Source organism: Sipha flava, unplaced genomic scaffold (genome assembly GCF_003268045.1).
Source record: "Sipha flava isolate LNK unplaced genomic scaffold, YSA_version1 123_pilon_pilon, whole genome shotgun sequence".
In the NCBI taxonomy this organism is placed as follows: Eukaryota; Metazoa; Arthropoda; class Insecta; order Hemiptera; family Aphididae; genus Sipha; species Sipha flava.
Window position 1 is genome coordinate 421288 of NW_020271749.1, and position 24671 is coordinate 445958.

Consider the following 24671-nt stretch of genomic DNA (forward strand, 5'->3'; position numbering starts at 1 on the left):
GATGAGTAAAAAGAAAACGAAATAAAAATTCCGTTGTCTGTATCGTCACGATAGTAAGGTCGAGCGTATGTAAGCTTCTTTTCAACGAAAAATCGTACAAATATATAATGCGTATTGTTACGGTATAATATATGAAAATCGTTTAAGACGGACGTCGGGAAATCCGTTTTAAATATTTTATCTCCCCGTTGTACACAATTCGATGTATTTATAACTGTACACAGATTTCTATCGCGCTGTGGTTGTAATCAATTTCTACAGATATTATTTCCGACATCATAAACTATACTATAATGTGGTATAGTCTATATTATCTTTACGAATTCAGAATTAAAACATATGATCGTTGATGTTATTATGTAAACATTAATATATTCGTTAACTTCCACAGATCGGTTGGTAATAATATTGTGTAAAATGTTTACTGAAAATTGATTATAATGTTTTAGTAATATGACTAATATATGTTATCACTTAAAAATGAAAGTACCTATTCAAATTTATTTAGATTTAATAATAATAATAAAGAATCCGTGAAATTACATAGGTACCTATTATCATTCGTTAATTCAATAAACATATATTAACGTGTCAAATTTACCGATATAATTCTTGAGAAAGTATATATAATATTTATGTTTTCAAATAATTATTATATATTTTTCCCTTGTACAAAATTCAGTTGAAACACTTGTTCGATTTGGTTTTTTAAAAGAGAGAAAAAAAAATTCAAGCAATTAACCTAAAACCTGTACAATGTTATGTACAATTGTATCATTAAACAGTCTTAATATAATGTGTATAATTAAAAAAGCATATTAAGCCCGTACCACAGAGAAACGGTCGACGATACCTCCTACACCGATAAGACTATAATAGTGTTTAGTATCATTGGAAAATGAGAAATATCAAAAAAAAAAAGAAAATCAATCATCGAATGCAATCGTTTTACTTAGAGTTTACCCTGGAAATTCAAAATAAATAATGGTTTTCACTATTAATGTTAGTTATTATATGAAATGATAAGTCCAAATTCTAGACTTCTAATATACTTGTTCATATGTAACAATACCAAATAACACATTAAGAGTTCGTATACCGCAATAGTGTAATTTATTTACACAATATTAAAATATTGTAAGACAGCTTTTATTGTAAATATATGTATACAATAGTATTAATGATCGTTATATTGCATCGTATTGAAGTATTACATTAGGTTTATTATTCATAAACACAGTTCAGGACTTCTAGCATTGGCGTAATTTTGTTATTTATTGTAAAATATAGTTATGTAAAAAAAAAATTAATTTGGCTGTGCCATGATTTTAAATCGAAAATTTGAATGTGCCTATTTTTATGCATTTCATAGATTTTGCAGGAAAGTTCTTGCTTGTATCTTTTTTGTGTTTGTTTAGCATATTTTGACAAATGATTTAAACTTAAAAATAAAAAACAAGAACTTTAACTGATGAAAAAAATAAAATATTAATTGAATTGCATGTACCTACACATTTGCAATATAAAACTAACTAATCGTTATAATTTTCATATTGGAAAAATAACTTTATTCTTGAAAAATAATATGGTCTGTATTAACCGTATTGCCTAATTTAATTATAAAAGTTCATGTATAACTAAAAGATTCCTAATGAACAAACTAGTTCGATAACTGACGGTCGATGTTAGTAAAGTTATTTAATGGACTAATTTTTAAACAAATTAATAATTATTTATGTTTTACTGTAGGTAATACTAGTTAATAATTTTTAATAATAAATAAATTAAATGCATATTTTACCGTTTTTTAATACTTATTTTATTATTGTTTTAGTGCTATAAATCCTGAACTCAGCTTATAAGTTTTCTTTACATCATAATATTTTTATTCATTAAATTAAAAAGAAAAACATATTTTGAAAACTGAAATTGACCAATTTATCGTTTATTAATACTGTTATTTTTTATTTTTATCTTACTTTTTATAAATCAGTACAATTTCATTAATATAAAATCAAATCAAAATATTTTGATCTACAATTAAATTTAAAATTTTCATGTGATTTGTAATGCTTCAATTATTCACAATCTTTAATAATTGTATTACATATTATGCGTGCACAAAGTAATAAAATGTACCATACAAAAACAAATTAAACATTGAAATTATTTTATACTTTTAACTACATTAAAATCTTAAGTAAATTATTTGTTATTATAAACTACTAAGTTTAAATATTTTATAGTGAAATGATTCAGAAAATAGAACACATTGATACATAAGAAAATAATGTACTCTATAAATTAAAATATACATTTAGTTAATTTGCTTTTGTATGTAATACTTTATTTAACGACTTAAAATAATATGAATTATGAATAGTCTCTTACTTATCGTCAAAATAATATGTATATGTAATTAAAACACCCATACTTAATGTAAAAAAGGAACAAATTAGAGGTTTAGGCACAAAGAATGTAAATTACGATTTTCAATCAATCTCATTAAATTTATAATAAAATAAAATAAATAATATATTTGTAGTTAATTTTCTTAACATTAAAACAAAAAATCGAAAACCATAAGTTTTTCATTAACTTTATGACTATACCTCACATTTCAATGATACAACACTAACAAAGTAATTCAGTCAATACTATTATGTAATACACATTATTAATAACATAGATAATATTACAAGAAACAATACAATTTGATTTTTAATGGTTTCTTAGCACAATAACATAAAACTGAGTAAGTAAGTTTCTTAATAACTATAATAACCATATTTTGTTCATTTGTTCTCAACTTGACTATCATCAAGAGAGTGTAATTATCAAGAAGTACCTCAAGCATTTTACAGGAGGTGGCTAAAGTCACAAAACGATTCACAAATTTCATCGCTAACTTATGCGCGGTCTTGCACCGTCGCCACCACATTTGTCATACTGTATAATCATCTTTTTTAAAATTAATATTCTGATTAGCGCAAAAGTCTTTAGTAATGGGTATACAATTGAAATAGCTACACATTTCACAATCATACATTGGTATTAAATAGAATAGCAGTAACAGCAACAAAAACAGGAACAATGCAGATAACAAGCACACCCAGATCAGGAATATTTTCTTTTGGCGGTCATATGGGCCGAATGAAACAAATGGCAACAGTGCATATGATAACAAGAATCCGAAAATGAAACCAAATAGATGTGCAAAGTTGTCCACCCAAGGCAGTAGCCCGAGCAGAAACAGCAGGAATGTGATAGCTAGTAGCTTTGAAAGCGCCTGCTCGGGCCTCTTTAACATAGGCCAACAATTCAACACTTCAACAATAAGACATGCTAAAAGGCCAAATTGAGAACCTGCTGGACCCACCTGAAATAAATCAAATAAATTTAATATTCAACTATTATAATTAAACATGATTTTACTTACATCAGCTCTATAAGGTACAAATATTGCACTGCCAAGATTACCTGCCACTCCAGAACCCAAATAGATTAATGCTATTCTTAAAGAGCCTGTTAGTTTTTCTAAATCCCTCATCAAAAAATACTGTATGACGATGGTTGTTGCCAAATGAAGAATACTAAAACACATTAAAATATAAATTAATAATCCCATTAAGGTGCTTTACTTAGATATTTTATATAAATTTGGTGAATCAAAATAAGTTATATTTTATATGTAATATATAAAATATTAAATTTTATTTATTGAAATAATATGCATATAATTAATAAATAAGAAATTGCATGTTTTAAATATTATAAAACAAATTAGTAACAACATTGGTAATTTTAATAACTAATTTGATTGTAATGATTTATTAAATTTTTTATTAGAAAATTGATATCAAGTATTTAGGTAAATTTGTTCTATAAGCAATTAAATAGTTACCCAGCATGTATAAAAAGTGATATCCATAATCTGTAAAACTGATCAGGAATTTCAGGAGAAAAGAAAGGTATGAGACCACATACATCATTAAGGCAAGAAACCTAAAAACCGAACAAAAAATTAGGTTGATTTAAAATTGTGACACAACAACATATCAATTAAATTTTTATACACTGATTGTATACCTGAGAGCATAATGAAGCATCATCATGAAAATATCCATGAACAAAATCACAATACTCTCGGGTAGTTATACGACAAGTGCCATGTATTCCAATACAGCATGGATGTCCTATCACTTCACATATCATATGTTCAGCAGATGTAAGTTTCTGATTAATCACTGTACTACCCCAACTGCTATGTCGTGCACTACCTCTGCCACTCATTTTACGGCAAATTGGCCATTTTGTTATATCATCAGGCCATTCATATGGTGCAACAGAAGCAGGAGCTTCACAATATCTGAATTTTTTTTTTACAATTTGCAATGAACTATTAAATAATAATTGAAAAATTATAAAAATTACATACTTTGGGTCCAGGCCACAAACAGAGCCAGATATTCTTCCACCAGGTCCTGATTCAATTTCTGACCATTTTTTCCATTTAGAAATTGAAGTCTAAAATGTTCAGTTAAATAAGTTAAACTCAATTACATGACATTTTTAAATTTATAAAGTATTGAGAAAATAAAATAACTCTAAGCATAATACTTAAATCAATTAAAACAATAATATTGCACGATTATAAAATACTATAATGCATAAAATATAAACATACAATAACAATAAAGCAAAAATAATAAAATAGAAAATATTTTATACTCAAAAATATATATAATACATCAATAATAGTGGAAGAATAACAAATAAAAGTCGTGAAATTCAAATTCTAAGACATCATACATTTTTACATAGTGTTAAACTCTTACCGAAGGTGGTTTATCATTATCTCCTCCTCCACCACCCCAATCCGTGAGACGTTTGTGAGATGGTATTAGGAACAGTACAAACAGACAAACACTCGATAAGAATAAAAGTATTATACTTGCAATTTTTTTTTAATGTAAGTTGATAAGTTATTTGATATTTTTGTTTAGCAAAAGCCAAATATATATATGTATATTATAATTATGACTGAGTAATTTTTAATATATATAATATATCAGAAACAAAATAAAGTAGATTTAAATCATTAATATAAATTCTAAAATTAAAATTGTTTGTTTATAATTACTCTAACAACAATCTATTTCAGACCATTTTGAATTTATTTTTATTATTACTAATAATACTTATTCCAACAAAGAAAACAACAATTCAATTTCAAAAAAAAAACAATAACAGTAAACAATGTTAAGTACTAAAGAAATATTAAATAATGCAAGATTTAATTGTTTTATAATAATTATCAAGTATTAATGTCAATGCTAAAAATAAAAAATTATTAGAAACCTAATTTGTATATTATATACATATAAACACATATGTATAACACTAATAGTAATCTTATATAAAGGATATTTTATTTTCTATTAAAATAGCAATATTCAAAATATAATCTCAATTATATCATGATATAGATTAATATTAAATAATTTTTTTTTTATATTTTGAAAGTATTAAATAATTATATCTTACTGTGCACTGTTCTTTTGATGCTTGAATACATCCAGAGTCATCATTTCTTATACAACAAGCTGTTTCTCTTTCTTTCTCTCTCCATTTTTCAATTTCTTTCATTATGTTTTTATCTTTTCGCATGCAAGGTGCAAATTTTGCTCCCAAATGTATTAAATCAGCCTTAATAAAAAGAAAATATAAATAAAAAACCTTAAGAATTGTAAATAACACAAAATAATGAATGAACTTACAGCTCGAGGTCCTATCCAAAAATTTGATGGTTCTATGTACTCAATTATTTGTACTGATAGACTTGTGACCATAACCTAATTAAATGTACACATATAATATGTTAAAGATTTATTGATCATTATTACTAAAATTGTAATATACATATAATACAAATATTAAATAATATACTTACAGCACCAGATTGGTGACTTAGATCAATTCCAAAAGGTCCCAGACCATAAGAAAATATTGATAAAAATAGTACCAAAATTTGAACAACGGTCACCCAATAAGTAAAAAATGGCCGATGATCTTCTAAATCATCAAGTTGTTGTTTTACATCTCTTCTGTTTGCTATTGTTTTGTTTACAGAACGCCTACATTATTTAATTTAAAATTAATATATAATAATTGGTCAATATTTCAATTGTACAAGTAATAAGATTTAAATACCTGCATAATCTTCCAATAAAACCCATTCCATATTGTCTTCTATCAGAGTTATCGAATGCTCTGTCTAATACTCTGCCCCAAATTCTACCCATACCAATGTTGGGCATATGATCGTCTTCAACTCTTCTTGATGGATTTCTCTGCCAACTAGAATACCTCCTCAAACTTTGATGTGATTTTTTATAATGATGTCTAATTGAGTTTTCATAATTTCCACTAGAATCCACGACTTCTTGTACTATCCCTTGGTCGCCGTTATCCGAGGAGAGTCTATCAAAAAATACCTAAGAAAAAAAATTTTTAAATACAATCTTACTTATAGTATAATTTAAAAAAATGTTTAAAGCAAACAAATATAAATTTACATCATCAGTCATATGAGATATAACAGTTAAATCGTCAGAAGTAGCAGATGGAGGATAACTTCTAGACCATTCACTTGATGTTGATACAGTTTTTTTCTTGCGACTTAGAGTTTTCTAAAAACATAAATTAATATAAATATATTATAATATGAATTTTTTCAACTGTAATTTTAACATATACCGAAACAACAAAAGATAATCCACTTAGTGTTAATTTAGCAACAGATGGTTTTCTTCCTAAAGGTTGAATACGAGTTACATTATCTCCTTCATCAATATCCCGACTAGACTGTAATACATCCGGCTAAAAAATATTATGAAAATAAGTCTATATGAAGTATATTATGATGAAAGTTCTAATACCTGTGAATTTTGAGTTACAGGAATTTCATTAACTGAATTAATGTATTCGTTTTTTAACTCTCCATATTTTCTAGCTGCTAAACGTTTTCTTCTATCCAACCATTTAAGTTTTTCAATTTCTTCAAATTCCTCGTCAAGTCCAAAAAACATAGAAGTCTCTCTTTTAATAAAACTAAAATAATAATAATAATAATACATTCAATTAAACAGACATTATAAAATAAATAATTGAATATACTTTTTGATTGCTTCTTTCTTGGACGTAGATCTGTGAAACGTTTGTGGTTTGTTCAATATATTTGTCGATAAAATTGGTAAAGATGCTTGATGGTGTAAGTGCTTTGGTTGGTATACAGTTTCTGATGGTGGACTATTTGGTTGATCTGAACCACTGCTGTTGGCAGGCACTGTACATGTACTGGCCGTTTCTTCGGAATTATCACTAGTCACAGTTGATGAAGATGAGGGTTGTGAAATACTAGGAGCAGGGGCTGACATGGACCGAAATGGTGGATCAAACTTGCGGACATCCGCAGATTCCATGTTAGGTGGAGCTGAATGGACACCACTGCTTGAACTAAATAAATTTATCAGCCGTTAAGTCGTGTTAATGAGTATTGGCAACTGTTCTAAATTAAAATAAATACCTGCTGGACGACTGAATGGATCCAGGGCTTGAAGTTATGGATAGTGGTGGAGATCTCGAATTTGCTTGAGCTTGAATTGTTAATCCTTTGGTGAACCCAGGTTTCCTGCAAGAACGATTATTTAAATGTCAATGCGTAGTTTAATCAATTTTGAACGGTTTATTTGGATTTTCAACCAGGACAGTTTTTGTAGGCGAGAAAAATATTAATAATAAATAAGCAATTGAAAAATCGTCGGGAACAAATAGTCCGATTTTACGTTTTTTATCAGGAAACACAAAAAACGAGTAGAAATAACGTAAAAAAATATTATAGAGACAAGAGTCGGAGAATAATAATAACACGAATACAGAACTATTAACAGGCGTTATCACGGAACGGAACCGTGCCAGAGACTACATTCCGTTATCTACATTCGCGTGTTCCAAACGTCGAGTGTAGAAATACCATTGATTATAAATAATATTTATAATCAATGATCGTTGAAGCGGATCGCGGACCAACACACGATCGTACGGCTTATAACTATTTTAATGCGCAAGCCGTACGTTACACCGTACGTCCGTGGTCGTAGGTAGCAGGGATTATTTTAAGGTTTTTTTTAGAAGTGCGCAAAACTTAAAACTCAATTCCCTCACCATACCCACAAAAATATTACTCCCCGTGTATGATTATAAACCCGGCTGCGGTCGTGCAACAATATTGTGATAATAAAATAATAATAATAATAATAATAACACGTAATAAACCTAATCTGATGATTGACGGACCCTCTACCTGCACTCGGCCGTGAAGTCGACAACTAGAATTTATTATTGTGAGAAATTTCAATTATAGAAAGTATTTACAACCGCGCATTTTTCATTTATTAGTTGCGCGTAATGTGTTCAAACGCACGTTAAAATAAGCTTTGGCAGGCAGTATGATAATGATTACCGGTATACGTACGGTTACGGATAATTTTTTTTTTACAAAAAATCCAACTAATTTGAAGGTTTATAGGTGCACGCACACGTCGTGACCGTTTTAAATAAATCACTGCAGTGGTGTGACACATCGCCGTCGCACATCAGTGCCCGGCGCAATACTGCCGATGTCCAATGCCGTGGCGATAACCGTAGACCGCTCCCATTCCTCCTCGTCATCCTACCGCCGTACGTCGTGACCAAGAAAACGTTATAGAAATCGCGAAACAATTCACTATAACCTAGAGCAGTGGTTCTTAACCGGCGTTTCGTGGACTTGGTATAAGTGTTCCGCCAAAATTTCGAAATCAGTGAAAAAAAAAATGTTTCGTTCCATTATCTTAACATTTTGACTTTTATGGACCTCCGAAACACTAAAGTATAAGACATGTATAACAATAACTTTATTCTGTATAGCGTATAGAATCATTTTAGGTTTTGTTGGTTTATTTTTGTACACAAAAACGTTAACATTAACTAACGAATTATATTTGTCAGTATACTATATAATGTACATTATTATTATTATATTATTGGATAATCGCCACCATACTGCGATAACATACGTCATAGATATCGACAATTTTATTTTTCCGCACTAATAAAAGTTATAAAATACATTAGTATTATATTTAGTGCGTTGCCCGCGGTTATCAACGTTAGACGCGTGTACAACTTCGTAAATGAGGATTCTGTTATTAGTAAGTTCAATTTGAAATTTATTTAATTAATAAAATAATCTATCCAATTATTCTAATTAGAAGTTAATTTGTAACGACCATTTTAATAACAAAATGGACAAATTTCTTAAACGAAAACATGATTCTGATACTGATAATGCAAGTACAAATACAAGCAATATCATTTATGATACTTTCAATAATGAGAATAAAATAAAAAAGATCAATAGACAATATTGCAATGATTATTTCAATTTTGGGTTCTCTTATGTTTACGAAAATTATTGTCAAATTCCCCTATGTGTGGTTTGTGGGGAAAAGTTGTCTAATAGCGCAATAGCATCAGCGAAATTAAAACGGCATTTTTCATCTAAACACGCCATTCTCCAGTCTAGAGAAAAAAATTATTTTGAAAGATTGTTGAACATCAACACGTCAAGTTATGAATTTACGTTAGAAGAAGAGGAAGAATTCATAACGCTAACAACAGACCAAACTCTAAAAATAACATTTTCTGAAATAACAATAGAAGGATTTTGGATTTCAGTTCAAACCGAATTTAAAAAAAATTCTGATAAAGCAATTTCAATTTTATTATAATTTTCAACCTCATACTTGTGTGAGCTTGGATTTTCAACATTGACGGATATCAAAACAAAGAAACGAGAAAGCCTGATAAATATTGAAGAGGAAATGAGAGTAGCAATATCCCACATATGGCCAGATATTGAAAATATCTGTAAAAATCATCAGGCAAAAATATCTCATACAAAGTATTCATTTCAAATTTTTAAATTTTTTTTAACTTTTATTATTATTTTATTATTTTATTATTTTTTAGTGACTAACGCTAACATGTATGGCATTCAAGTATTACTATTTTATTTTACGGTTGTGTTCCGCGAAAATGTTATAAAGTGTTAAGTGTTCCGTCATTCGAAAAAGGTTAAGAACCACTGACCTAGACAATTGTGATCGATGTCCACAACACATATCGGACGCGAATCCCACCGACAGTATACCACCGCCAACACGTCTGTGCCCTGTTCAACATCTGCGCGTTCGGTTTCAGTACCGCGAACGCGGTTTTTATCAATAACATTTCTTGAAGAAAACACTGCTATACCTGATCGAAACCCCATTGATTTGTGTCCGTTCGATAAAAAAGTGCTGTCCCCCCAAAATATTTTCACTCGGTGGTGCCGAACTACATTCCAAGAAGAGTGCCGGCATAGTTTTTCGTCAATGCTAAATTTTAGTACGGTATGCAATACGCCTTTGAACTCACTGCGAAAGACATAATACCATATCATTTTGCGCCACGGATAAAAATTATAAACGTATTAAAGAAAATCCCATACCTAATGGGCACCCCCGCCTCTTCGAACAAGAGTGGTGGCCGCCGCCCCTAAAAGGCAGGATCGACGCCACTGTTTCCACTCCGTAATAATAACACAACAATAAAATGTTTTAAACAAAATTATTAATCCAAATGTAAGTCAGTGCACACGCATTATCAGCTGACCGGTGACCACTGTATACTTGTACACACTATTCATGTTCACGCGCGCGCATGATCGATATGCGTATTTATTTTGTTTGGAGCCATTGATTAAATGTACATGTATATTTAATCAATGTCGGAGCTGTAATAATTTTTAACAGAAATCGCACATAAAAAGAAAATTTAAGAAAAATAAAACTCGGTAAGTGGCCTTGAACATGCGGCAATAACGGCAGGGGCGTATTTATGGAGGGGCAAGCCCCCCCCCCCCGAAATGAAAAACATTATTGTTAAAGATTGTTATTTTAACATGGATATGTCTTAATGCTGGGGATTTCCGAAAATTTGTTGCAACACTGAAAATGTTGCTTATGCGATAATTTAAAATTTTATATTTATGAAATATGTTTATTCTTTTAAGAAAATATGTAGTGAATTTTGAGTGACTAATAAAAAATTTAATTATTACAATGTAGTTTCTATACTTTTAAAAATAATAAATTATTAAAAAAATTGAATTTCTTACTTCTGTGATGGTGTAAAGACAGTTAAGAAGTCTTATAGTGTTAAAGAAACTTTTTTCGTAATAGGGTGTTTCCTCCTTCCCTTCAAAAATTCCCTCCAAAAATCAAATACTTAATCAGCCCCCTCTGAAATGAAAACCTATATACGTCACTGAATCACGGTGATATAGTTTACACACCCGTACTGTTCTGAGTAGGTATATTATAATGCTATCTCTTGTCTCGTACACATTGTTTCTATTTTCAACGACGTATTTAATCCAATAACCTTTACCTGCGAACTGCAAAATGAAATTATGTAAACCGTGTGGTCTGAAGAAGAGATATATGTGGTCGAAAATACGCTAATTATTTATCTTAAAATAGGTGTGGTAGAGGATGATTGCAGCTAAAAGATAATAAGTTTACGGCGAGAGCGTAGGTACACAGACACGGCTGTTATAGGACACGTACGTAATTATTGTATCTCCGACAATTGTGTCTGCAGTTAAACCAAACTATTTTAATAGTTAGAAAAAAATTATAAGGAGTCAATAAATTTGGTTTTACTTAAACATTTATTAAGTTCAATTCTGTAATATAAAATATAGGTATTGTTAAAAATGTTATCGACAAACGAAATAAAGCAACAATTTATTATAGTTATATAAATATTATATAATCAGATCATCGTTTTAATATTTAATTACTATACTTAAAAACGATATATATATATATATATATATACATATTAAAATAGTGTTTTAATCGAATATTTAAGAACTGGATGTAAATAAGAATGGTTGACCCACATTCCTAAGCTCTTGGATGCGTCACCGAGGCACTACAAAATACTGCCGCGCCAATAGAAAGCGGATAACGCGATGTCATGTAGTGTATTATGCGTGTTCATTACATAGATGAAGTATTGAAGTACTTGACACGAATAAGACGACTTGTGCGTGCGCATGTAACAACCTATTTGGAAAGTATTGTATAATATTTGCTGCATATGTGTAAACTTGGAAGGGGAAGAACTGCCTTCCGTATGGCCGTATATCACTTAAAAAGGCCAATACCCCTTAAACAAAATCTAAAACGAATTTTCGATTTTAGAAGAACAATTCAAAATTATTTCTTCAGAAATATCTGATGCTAAATCGATTGACTATGATTTAAAAAAAATATTGACCTTTTCATTCTGTTGATAATCTATAATAATTATATAAATTAATGATGGTACTAATATGTGAGATTAATGGACTCGAAAACTACTGCACCGATTTTTACGCTATTTTTTTTTTCGCAAAATGATTCATGATGTCCGAAGAAGGTTTTACCTTATTGTTATCCTCAAAAAATTGGACTTAAGGTATTTTTGGTTCGTTGATAAAACACGAATGAAAAAAAAACAGTTATTAATTATTTTGTTGACATGTATCAAATTTCATCAGGTTCTATATTTTAGCCAAAAAACTATACGTTTTTTGTTATTGAACAGCTGACTAATTAGTGAAAATGCATTCTATCTATGGTTGCATTTACAACAATAATCGACAATAGGTAGAAAAGGCATAAAAATTCAAAAGAAAAGTACGTCAAATCGAAAAAATTGGCACTGTTAAAACAAAATTACACGTCTATAAATGCATTTTCAAGTCAGTTTAACTTTTGTAGAATGAGGAATATATTCTCAGTAAAAATGTATATAATAAGATCCTCAATGGAGAGGTGCTCCCTCTCTACGCTAGGGCCTGTCCCCATTATTTTTCCTTTTAATTATGATAAACATACGAATCGTAATGTGCACAGTCGAAAATACATAGAACGCACAAATTTCCATATAATGTACACAGACCCATAGAATATACTAACTTCCATAAAAGGTACATATAACCATAGAGTATACACAAACCTATACCGTATATAAATCCATAGTGGTAGACAGTAGCATCATTACAAGTATTTACGTTTAACGTCCAGCCACAGATTAAAATTTATATTTTATATTCACTATATAGACCAGTGGTGCGCAACCTTTTTTGATCCACGGCCCTCAAATTAATTTATTTTGATGAGACGACCCTACTCCCCTTCCTGCCAACATTATGTAAGTGTATAATATATAATTAATTAATGTAAATTAATGGTGAACCTCAGGTTGCGTACCACTGATGTGGACTATATCTATATAAAAATCTTGTTACAACTTGGTTCTGAAACTTTTTACTTGTCCTATTATGATGCAGGTTTTTTAAATTTTAAAGAATATTGTAGAGCAAATTATAAACGTATATTCCAGAGCTGTAACAAGGGTTCTCAGTTTTATACAGAAATAATATAAATAGAGTTATATTGTTAAAGATACTTAGGTTTTTTTTCGGATTAATCGATATCAACTGTTGGTATTTCATTCTTCACGATTATATCGCAAAATTATTAAAAGGAAAATATCAAACCTGGGTCGAATGAAAAATAGTATCTAACAAGAATATGCGTTTATCTAGGAACAAAACTAACCAAAATACAAACAACAATAGTATATGACAGCATCAATTACGAGTAACAAAAATAAGAATAATTCAAACTTACACAATTTTCAAATTATATAAATTCAGTATATAATAAGTTTAATTCAAATATCACTCATTCATTCACTTTGGTTTTTTGTTTTTTTTTTTTTTTTTTTTTGTGATAAAACTTTAGCTTAATAAAACAATTTTATATCAATAATTGAATACAGATGGTATCTTAGAGAAGAAATTTCCTTATTTGGCTCAAAGTTTCAATAGAAAGAACTGAAAAAAATTTCAAACTATTATAAACTCCACGGACTTTCTCTCATGAACTATGTGAATGCGATAGTTCATCATCACTTTTAAATTTAAATAAATAATACTTCCAGTACAAAAAAGGGCTAACACCCGGTACCAGTAATTCACCAGACAGCTTTATGTTTTACTTTTTTTATATGCTATAGTAAGTAACATTAGTGTAGCAGCTGAATGATAATTTCCCACATTAAAATGATTAATATTAAAATTTGAACTTAATCAAGTTTTCCTTAAATTATTAAAAAATATAATACATTTGTAATTTTGCATGATTATAATATGATACTTATACCACTTTCTAGTGTCTAACCTAATCAATAGCACCAAAGTATTTAATCATAATATTCTTCTATCAATAATACCACTAAATAGTTATTGTGTAGATACTCATGTTCAATCTTGTATGCATTTTATAGACGTGTGCACGGAGCGACAGGAGTCTTGGGTATGATAAAATTTTAAATTTGTGTAGGTATATATTTAATAATAACAATAGTGAGAAGCTTGTCGAATCTTAGTATTGATTTATCCTATTTTCACGGTAAATCATATAACAATGGAAGTATTATGGACGGGAAATTAATTTATTTATTTATTCATTTGTAAAATAAACGGGATTAACCCTTTTGAAAGTACAGTTGAAGTGAATGACATATGATTTAGTAAAATATCAGTAAATAACATGTTACATATAACATGTAAATGGAAATATGTTCAAGCTAGGATCAGTTCTATAAACTCTTTGGCTAGGTTTATTCCTTGTACGGCCCAGTCTAAACTTAGTAGGCTTCTATGCCGTTAAATGTTCACCAGAATTAGAAAAATTCTTGGGTATAGTTAAAAAATTGTTCATTTTTTTCTCTAGTTTTACTCAGAGATAGGATATTCTTAAAGAACATTTTAAATTTTCATTGAAACGTTACAGAACGACCAGATGGTCTGCAAAGCAACGTGCTGTTAAATTATTATATTTGCAATTAGCCCAAGTTATTCATGTTTGTAAGTTACTCTAAAACAGTAATTTATATGAAGAAGCAAGTGTTGAATTAAATGGTTTATTGAAAGGGATAACAAATTTTAATTTTATACACATATGTTAACAATATGAAATAAAATATTAAGCAATTGATAGGGTGATTTTACAAAAACATAACATTACAATAGATATAACGACTCAACACTCAAAAAGTCTTATAATTTTATTGAGAAATTTAGGGAAGAAGGTATTGAAGAAGCAATTGATGAATCAAAACAAAAATAATTTGAGTTATCAATAGAAACGATATTCCCATCGATTCGATCTAGAAAAAAGAAAAATTTCCTAGTGAATTAGTGGAGGACGAATCATCAACATTATCCGAAGAAAATAAATTTAAAATTTAAATGAATAACGTCTGTGATAGAATCTTGAACGGTTTAAAAGAAAGATTTAACTCCATTGATGAAGTTGCAAATATTTTTCTTTTTTAGATGGAAATTTTTTATTTAATATGCCAACAATTCAATTAAATAATCATTTTATGGAATTTTGTATAAATGATGAAAAAGATATTGACAAAAAATTGATTAATTTTAGAGTTGGATAGTTTTACTCAACATGCAATTCAATTGGATAATAAATTAATAAATGCTCGGCCACATGAAATTTTAAATTTTATTCCGGTACTGTATATAGGTACACATCTTAAATTGTTATTTTTACTCATGACTCACGAAGTAAAATATAAAATAAAAACTTGGTAGCGCCCTTTAACTGATAAGAATAGAAATCATAAAAATACTATACAATGTGTTGTTATATCAATATTTTTAATTCTTGTAATAATGACTAAATATTTATTCGATAAATTTAATTTATTTTTATTTTTTATTTTATTTTCTATTACTGGCTATAAATGTGTATATGGAATAATTAATGGAACAGAATCTTTCAAAAAAAGAACTAATGATCAAGATTGGTACGTGTCTTTGAATGCGTTAACTTACGTCTTTGTCGTAGAGTGTGGCGGTGAACAAATGCGGAATCTACGTACAAGCCGACTGCTTTAGGTGCGGTAGTGAATATATATAATAACTAATGTGATACGTGATTTACATGCCGATATTTTGAAATAGTATAAAATCTCAATGGATGGTAAAGCATTACTGACAGTAATTTACTGTACGCTTATATAATGTCCAAAATTGAGTTCACTCGCATGTATACTATTGTATTATATATATACAGAGTGAATTTAATTGGTTGTAGTAATTTACCCTATCAGTTTAAATATTTGTAAAAAATGACTTTCCCACATGATTTATAGTGATTACATCACAATATTTATGTCAGTAACAATACATTTAATTTTAAATTTAATGACAATTGTTTTTTATCATAATTCATAATTTATATATACAGTACATAATATTGTATTATTATAAAATATTTAATTAATGTTTAAAGTTATAAATTCAGATTAATTTCCAAGGAAACAAAAAAAAGTATTAGTGCAAAACTCGCGATCCAATCATCTAAATCCCAACCTTTTTAAACATTTACGAAAAATTAACTGGCGAAACAAACTAGTTATTTTCTGCATAATATTCTACTTAAGAATGTAAAAATATTTAAGATTTATAATTACTTTTCAACAAAGTGCAATTTTAAAAATTATTACAATAGAAAAATTGGAAAAAATCAATTTTATGTATAAAGTATTAATTTAATTCAACAAAATATTTATACTTCTATCTATTTCAAATTACACAAAAATACAAAATATAATGAGTACGAGTTAAATGATTGTAATACATAAAAAAAATCATACTGTATAATGCAAATACTATTTACGTATACGTTCAATTATATATATATATAATTTAATTTAATTAGTCGAAACGCAGGTAAACCGGACAGGCTGTAGATAATTTTATCATTGTGGTCAAATATAAATTTTCTCGAGATGACAATGTGGACAATCTACCTTACAGATATACCCTGTACATGTTTTAGAAATGCACTTAGACAAACACTGCAATAACTAGTATTAACGGTATTGCATTAAGCTGGCTGTAAATTTAATTTTCATGCATATGGGAATAACGAAACAAGCCTGACCTCTCTACAGTGATATAGCTGTTGTTTACTCGAACATCCTTTAAATATTTACATAAAAACTATATCATGTACAGAGTGCGCACGCACATGCGCTTTAAATACTTTGAGAAAATTATTTAGTTGGCCCATATTTAATTATTTTAGTATACATTTATGGGCAAATTTTACGGTTTTTTATAAGAGCATACTAATAGCTATATTAATAATTTTCGGAATAAAATCGGAAAAATTGAATTGAATTTATTAAATTGCAGCGTGAAAAAAAATTGAAACATCCGAAATTAATTTCAAAATACTAAATTTTTCTTATAAAAATACATTAATATCCAAAGGAATAGAAAACTTAAGTGTCAATTATTTTTTTTGTTCTTCCATTGGATGTAAAAAAAAGTTAATTAAATTAAAAAAACCTAATGTGATACCAATACAAAAATTGTTTTTTTCTTTTCTGTATCACAATTTGCAGTGTTATAAGTTTAATTAAAATAATACTAGTAATTTGTGTAGAAACTATAAATTATGATCAATTTAGATTTGTTGACATACAAAAGTATATATGGAAGATAAATTATAATATGGTAGCAAAATGATAATTTGTTTATTGAATTTAGGAGGTTTTAAAATTTATGTTTATAGTTACTATGATAAATATTTTAAAAAAATTTAAGTAAACCAAAATAACAAAACTTAAATAATACTTGGAAATAAATACAGACTCTCTAATTGTAAATTGTCTCAGAACTAGTAAACTTGTTGTAATGGCCGTTAATTATTTTGTTTTGAAAAACATCAAAACATTTGAAGTTTATTATGAGATATATACTTACATACAGAATTAGAATGAAAAAGTAATGTAAACTATATTAGAGTATATAAATATAAATATGGACAGTGTATATTACTGCTATACATAATAATAATATGTCTTTTATTATTTTTAATTTCTATAAAGTATTATTCAATGTATTTTTCTAACTTATTTATTTATATTGTAAAAATAATGGATAACTTTAAGTTTATGAATTTAACATTTTAACTAATATAATTTAAAATAAAACTCTTGAGATTATGCTTTTTTTTTTTATTTTTTTTTTTGTCATGATAATTTAGTACTTTACATATTTATGTATATAAGCATAATTTTTTATACGATATTAAACTATGAGAATGGTTAGTTTCTTATAAATAGAACAATGAAAAATAATACTAAATAGTACTTATAAATAGTACTAATAACTGTTATAATTTTATTAAAAGAAAAGTACGAAGAAAAGGATAATCTTAAATAAGTTGAGAAATTACGCTTCTCTAAACATATGCTGAATAGATTATTATTAATAGATTGTTTTTCTGTTACTCTTATTAGATTCATGTTCATACGGTAACTATTTTCATCCATTTGAGGATTAAATACTCGAGTACAAAGATTACCATTTGGAAAAATATAAATATAAAAGAGTATAATATTATTTTCATTTGTAAATGGCTTAGATTGTTAGACTCTTTAACGAAATATTTCTTTGAAGATTACCATTTGGAAAAATATAAATATAAAAAGAGTATAATATTATTTTCATTTGTAAAACTAGATATGGCTTAGATTATTAGACTCTTAAACGAAATATTTCTTCCCTCCCAACAAAATCAAATATAATCTACTAAAACGATCTCAGATATGAGTAACTTTGCGTTAAATTTGTGGTGAAATTAATTTATTATTACTTTCACTTCCAAACATCGATCGCTGCTGGACATGCATATGAAAACGTTTCATATTCAGTAAAGGAAGACTTACCAAGAAGCGCTGTTGGGTTGAGTTTGAGGACAGTGTGCGTTTTGGCCGGAGGTATAACCGTTTCCGGAAGCATGGGCGTTGGTGGATGACGTGGCTGCTGCGGCAGCGGCGGCTGACGCGGTCGATGACGATATGGTCGCCGTCGTCGCCGCCGCCGCCGCCGCCACCGCCATCGCTGACGTAGTTGCAGACGAACTTTTGGTTCCGGCCAACACGGCATGGCCGGAAAAAGCGGCCGTGGAACAGCACACCAACGCCGTGCTCTCCCTGATGCACGAGGACGAGATGCGGCGCGGTGCCGCGTGTCCACCGCCGCCGTAACCCGTGGCAGTCTGTTCGTCGTGCCCGATGCCGTAATGGCTTTGGGCGGCACAAATGAGATTGGCGCTACCGCACCGGGGCAGTGTGTTGGCCGTGTGCGAGTCGTACTGGAGCAGACACATGTTGTTGTTGTTGTTATTGTTGGTGGTAATGGTGGTGGTGGTTGTGGTGGTGGTGGTGGTGCTGCTGCTGCTGTTGTTGTTGTTGCCGTTTGGCGGACATTTTGCGGACGACCCTGTGGAAGACAAGTGGGCGGCTTGCTGTCGGACCAGTCCGGACGGCGAAAGGTCCCTGGGCGACCGCGATCGGCCGACGGTGCCGTACTGGTAACCGCAACCGCTGCCGTCACCGCCGCTGTACAACGGGCCCGTACAGCAGCGGTTCGACGGTCTCATGGTGGCTGTCGCGTACGCCCTGGACAGTGCGGCCGCCGAGGAAGGCATTGCGTCCACGATAGCCGAAGCCCTGGAATAGAGGGCGGCCGCTTCCTTCCTGGAACTGTACGCGTCGTCGCACCGGTCGTAGTGGCCGTCGTAACCATCGTCAGGAGAAACAACGGGCACAAACCTCTCCGCCGGTAAATGGTATCTGGAAGAATGATAAAGGCGAGGTGTGAACACGGGCCACGGGTTTCATTATCAAATTGCACGTAGGATTACGTGTTCCTGCACCGTTTTCATATTTTTAATGAAATGTGCGATCGTGATTGGCGACAGTTTATTCTTTTAGATAATCGCGAAATAATGCAATTCTTACGGTATTTTTAAAACTAATAAATCCACCAGTGACACCCACACCCAGTAACATTACGCGTATAACTAAATAACAAAAACGTCCTGTATCCATAATAATGTGTTTGAAAATAAAAAAATTAACAGTTGCGTTGTGTTCGAGAAGTCTAGGAAAATCTTAGCTATTTTTTTTAGTCGTCGCTCGCCCCGACCTGGCGCGGACCGACGAGAACAACCGACCGCTGTCACGTCCCTAGGCTGACCTAAAAATAATAACAGTGAACGTGCTAACCTCGAATAAACGGATTCGTTTCGTTTGGCGGCGGTGGCGTAACTGTCGTGATGACGCGCGGCATAGTCGAACCGTTCGGCCACCGGCGACGGCGGTGACATGAAGCTTTCAGACGTGCTCTGCGACACCGGCAGATAGTGATTGCGTCCACCGCCGCCGCTTCCAGAACTGCCACCACCACCACCACCGACGGTCGAGCCGTGACACGATGACGACGACGACGACGAGTACCGGTCGTCCGGCTGCTGTTGGTGGTGATTGTGATGGTGCTGGTGGTACGAGCGGCCGGCGGCCGAGGAGTACCGTTCGGGTGACGGCGGAGGCACGTACCGATCCAGCGCCAGGTCGTGCACGCGGTAGTGTCCCTCGATGGTGCCGTGGTACCGTTCGACGGGCGACGGCGGTTCCAGCAACGCGGCCGAAGACGCCGACGACCGGCGCAGTGTGCCACCATTGCCGCCACCGCCGCCGTTGTGGTGGTGATGTTGGTGGTGGTGGTGGTGGTTTCGTTCTCTGCGGATTTTGCAGTAGTCATCTTGACCCGGCGGTAAGGGTCTCATGTTGCCGCCATTGGCATCATTGTCAAGACATCTGTAACGGAACGTTGTTTTTGTCATTAGTGTAATTACACGCAATCGTTCGATTATATTGTAATATTAAAAATAACAATTATAATAATAATGATAATAAGGATAATTACAACAAAAACAATACTAATAATAACAATCGTAATGTTATTCGGTTTTTCCCGACAGGATAACTACGTCGGTTACATCGAATGTTTACTATCCTAAACGTTCCAGACCTAAAATATTTGTTTTACTCAGTCAATAGAACAGCGTTATGCTTCTACCATGGTCCCAGAAGATAAGGTCGAGTGACTACTATACACCCTTCAGGCTATTACTGTTCGATCGATTTCCGCGTGTTGCTGGATGTTCAGTTCAAACTCTACACGCTAAACCTTTGCAGGTCAAACTTATTCGACGTTATAATATCTATCATGATATTTCGTAACATTTAGTAAAAAATAATCCGTTTTAAAATTGCGTAAATAATTGTAATGTTTTTTTTTTTGATAAAATAATTTTTCCGTGAGTATCTGTTGACTGTAGGCATTGGTGCAATCAGGATTTATTTTCGGGGGAGGCGTTATGCGTTTGAAAAAAATCAATTTTTGAAGATGTTTGGTGGGAAGAACGTGGTAAAGTATAATTAATTTCATATTTTGAGGAGGGGAAACACCACCACCAAATCCCTCATCTGGTTGCGCCACTGAATGTAGGTATAAACAAAAACCACAAAAAATGTCGACAACACATAAAATTTATACAGTGATAAATAAAAGTGAATGAAAAATCTTGGATTGCTTTTTTGTCCAATAAGAGCAGATTACTACTGGATAAGTGGTAGATTTTTTATTTTATCCTTTACGAGAAAAAATATCTATTGACCATATATTATAAATGAGGTTGTTATCAAGTAATTTTTCTTTAGCTTTCTTATATACCTGTACATTTATTCACCTATTAATCCGTGTATATTTTACAACTCTTATTACTGATTGCCCCTGAAAATATACGCATTAACGGGATGGGATTCAAAATATTTTTTGATGGGGCGTTTGTTAAAATAATCCCTTTAAAATGAAAATAAAAATCAAATGGATAAGGTACATAAAATGTTATTCTGAACATGGATTTAATACCTTAAAAACAAAGTGAAAATAATTTAATATTTATGTTTAAGAAGCTATTATAATAAAATTATAAAATTAATATCTCGCCATTTGTAATAGAAAAGTAAAATTGATTATGTTCATGGAAATTATATAAAAATAATTTTGATTTTAATATAATCTAACTCAATACTTCGACTATAATTTAATTGGAAAATGTGATCCTTAGTTTAAATATACAAATAGATTTGGATTTATATATATATATATATATATATATATAAAAAAAAATAAATGCCTAGATTAAAATCAAAACTTACAAACTCTTTTTTTTTCTAAAAAATCTGCATTGCATCTGATTTGCAAGAATCTTTATAAAAATGCAATGATAAAGATACTTACAAATATCTATGTGTTTTTAATTTAAAATATGAATTTTTATTTGAGAATAAAATACAGTTATTAGTTATTAGGTGATTATAAGATTTTTTTTTTTTTGAAGCACTGCTGAATGACATTTCCAGGTAGTGAATGCAATGCAGATTTTTTAGAAAATATAGGAGTTTGTAAGTTTTGATATATATACAATATATGAATGTTGAATAACATATTTTTTTTCCTACTTCTCTTAAATAAAACAATGGTGGTTGTATAGTTATACCTCTAGCCATAAAATAAATACCATAAAAAATCATATTTTCATTTCACCAAATGATAAAATATAATAATATTACTATTTTAACTGAAAACGGCGAGCGCTTTTAGTTGGTTTCAACCATTTCGTCATATAATTTGGTAACTTTTCCCCAATAGCATAATGTATTATAAAACAAAATATTATAAAGTTTTTAATTATTTATCAAACTCCAAAAACATTTTTAATTTGTAATGAAAAGTAATGATAAAATATTATATCTAAACGTAGAAAAATAATTTCCTGGTTAAAAATTAAAATAATATTATACCTACTATGTTTACATGATATATGTAAAAATAAATTGATTTAGCAATAAAAAAAATATTTCAATAATAATCATGTCAGTATTATTGTTTAATTTGAAAATTGATTTAGAACTTACGTGCCATTTTATTATTTTATTTTACACATAACACAATTCCAATTATTTAAAAAAATAAAAATTCCAATAAAAACATAATGTAATATAATAAGTGAATTCTGAACTTCTCAAAAAAAGCGAATAGAAATATAGATATTTTGACGTCAAAAATATAAAATCATAAATAAAGTATTATATCGTATATTTTAATAAAATTAAACTATAATAAAAAATGAAATTAATTAATTGTAAATCAAACAAAAGTAAAAGAAAACAATTATAAATTAATAGAAATATTTTGGAAAACTTTATGTAAAACGATATTAGAGTTTTATATTCATTGATACACCTTTTTACATGGAATAATAAGCAAAATATAATCAACTTATAAAATGGAATTATAAATTTATTGACAGTTGCATTGGTGTCAAAAACATCATAACGTATATTATAGACAAATGACAAGTTTTATCAATTGTGATATGGTATAATATATGCGACAAACGATAAAAGATACAATACTATTTTTATTTTGTGTACGTTCAAATGTCCTAAATCAATAAAAATGTTATTCGTGAAAATCAAAATGTTGATCGTGATTAGCACTAACTTCTTATTTATCAACATTATATAGTTATATCGAATTAAATATAAGAATAATATATATATATATATATATATATATATATATATATATGTATATTATATTATTTATATTTATATCAATTTATTTTATAAGTATAAATAAGTATTTTTGTCTTATTGTAAATGTAATGCCATACAAATCAGGAACTAATTGAATTTTATTTAAATCTGGTTGAATGGTGATAATATTATTACTGCAAATTAAATAGGAATATATAACTATACAGTTTTATAATTTCTTAGGAAATAAATTATAGGAATGTGGACGGCATTATATATTTTGTATTCTCATAGGCATTAATTATGTAAGAATTGTATACTTTTATGGAAAACTCTGTGTTACGTCATACCTGTGCATTATACTCTTATAATAATTCAAAAGCCATGTTATTTAAAAATACAGTATAGATACAAAGCAAACATTTAATGTTCAACTACTCTTGAGCCTTGATATCAGTTAAAATTTATGTTTAATTGAAAATGCATTCTAATTAAAATTCCACATCCCTATCAAGATTGAAAAGACAAGAAACATTTATAGTTTAATTAAAATTAAACCAGATATTCATTAACACATAACACCATTATAAACATACTGGATACATTATTTGTCAACCCAATTTCAGGGTATAACTAACTATAGTTACTAATAATGATTTTTCTCATTTATATTATCATATTGAAAACAAGATGTCGGAACTAAAGCTCGAGGGTACAGTAAATTTTGTATAATATTAATGATTTCACTAATTCGGGAAAACATGAAAAGTGCCCAATATAAATAATATTTGTTATGTTTAAAGTACAGCAATTTATTTGGTGTTTATATGTTTGAATTATTTTAAAACGAATATGTATAATTTAATTTCATGTATAGTAATAAACGATGTAATGTTATAATACCGAATGTAGTTTTGGTAAATGAAATTATAACTAAAAACAATATAAAGTATTGTTTGATCTAATTAAATTATGAA

General features: G+C 29.8%; 1 protein-coding gene across 2 annotated transcripts in view; it reads right to left on the reverse strand.

Moving 5' to 3' along the window:
- Window positions 1–2643: 2643 nt before the first annotated feature.
- The window catches only part of LOC112694089 (inactive rhomboid protein 1), a 50516-nt gene continuing 28488 nt past the window's right edge, over window positions 2644–24671 (reverse strand). For both annotated transcript variants that reach the window (XM_025569453.1, XM_025569452.1), the window contains exons 3-19: window positions 20314–20904; window positions 18970–19878; window positions 7589–7693; window positions 7180–7518; window positions 6942–7113; window positions 6760–6882; window positions 6579–6692; window positions 6214–6497; window positions 5954–6137; window positions 5781–5855; window positions 5548–5709; window positions 4839–4910; window positions 4439–4527; window positions 4090–4369; window positions 3905–4005; window positions 3440–3593; window positions 2644–3379 (exon numbers count right to left, since the gene is read on the reverse strand). In XM_025569453.1, coding sequence (XP_025425238.1) covers window positions 2945–3379; window positions 3440–3593; window positions 3905–4005; window positions 4090–4369; window positions 4439–4527; window positions 4839–4910; window positions 5548–5709; window positions 5781–5855; window positions 5954–6137; window positions 6214–6497; window positions 6579–6692; window positions 6760–6882; window positions 6942–7113; window positions 7180–7518; window positions 7589–7693; window positions 18970–19878; window positions 20314–20873 — 4158 coding nt within the window. In that variant the 5' untranslated portion in view covers window positions 20874–20904 and the 3' untranslated portion in view covers window positions 2644–2944. The remainder of the gene's footprint in view (window positions 3380–3439; window positions 3594–3904; window positions 4006–4089; window positions 4370–4438; window positions 4528–4838; window positions 4911–5547; window positions 5710–5780; window positions 5856–5953; window positions 6138–6213; window positions 6498–6578; window positions 6693–6759; window positions 6883–6941; window positions 7114–7179; window positions 7519–7588; window positions 7694–18969; window positions 19879–20313; window positions 20905–24671) is intronic.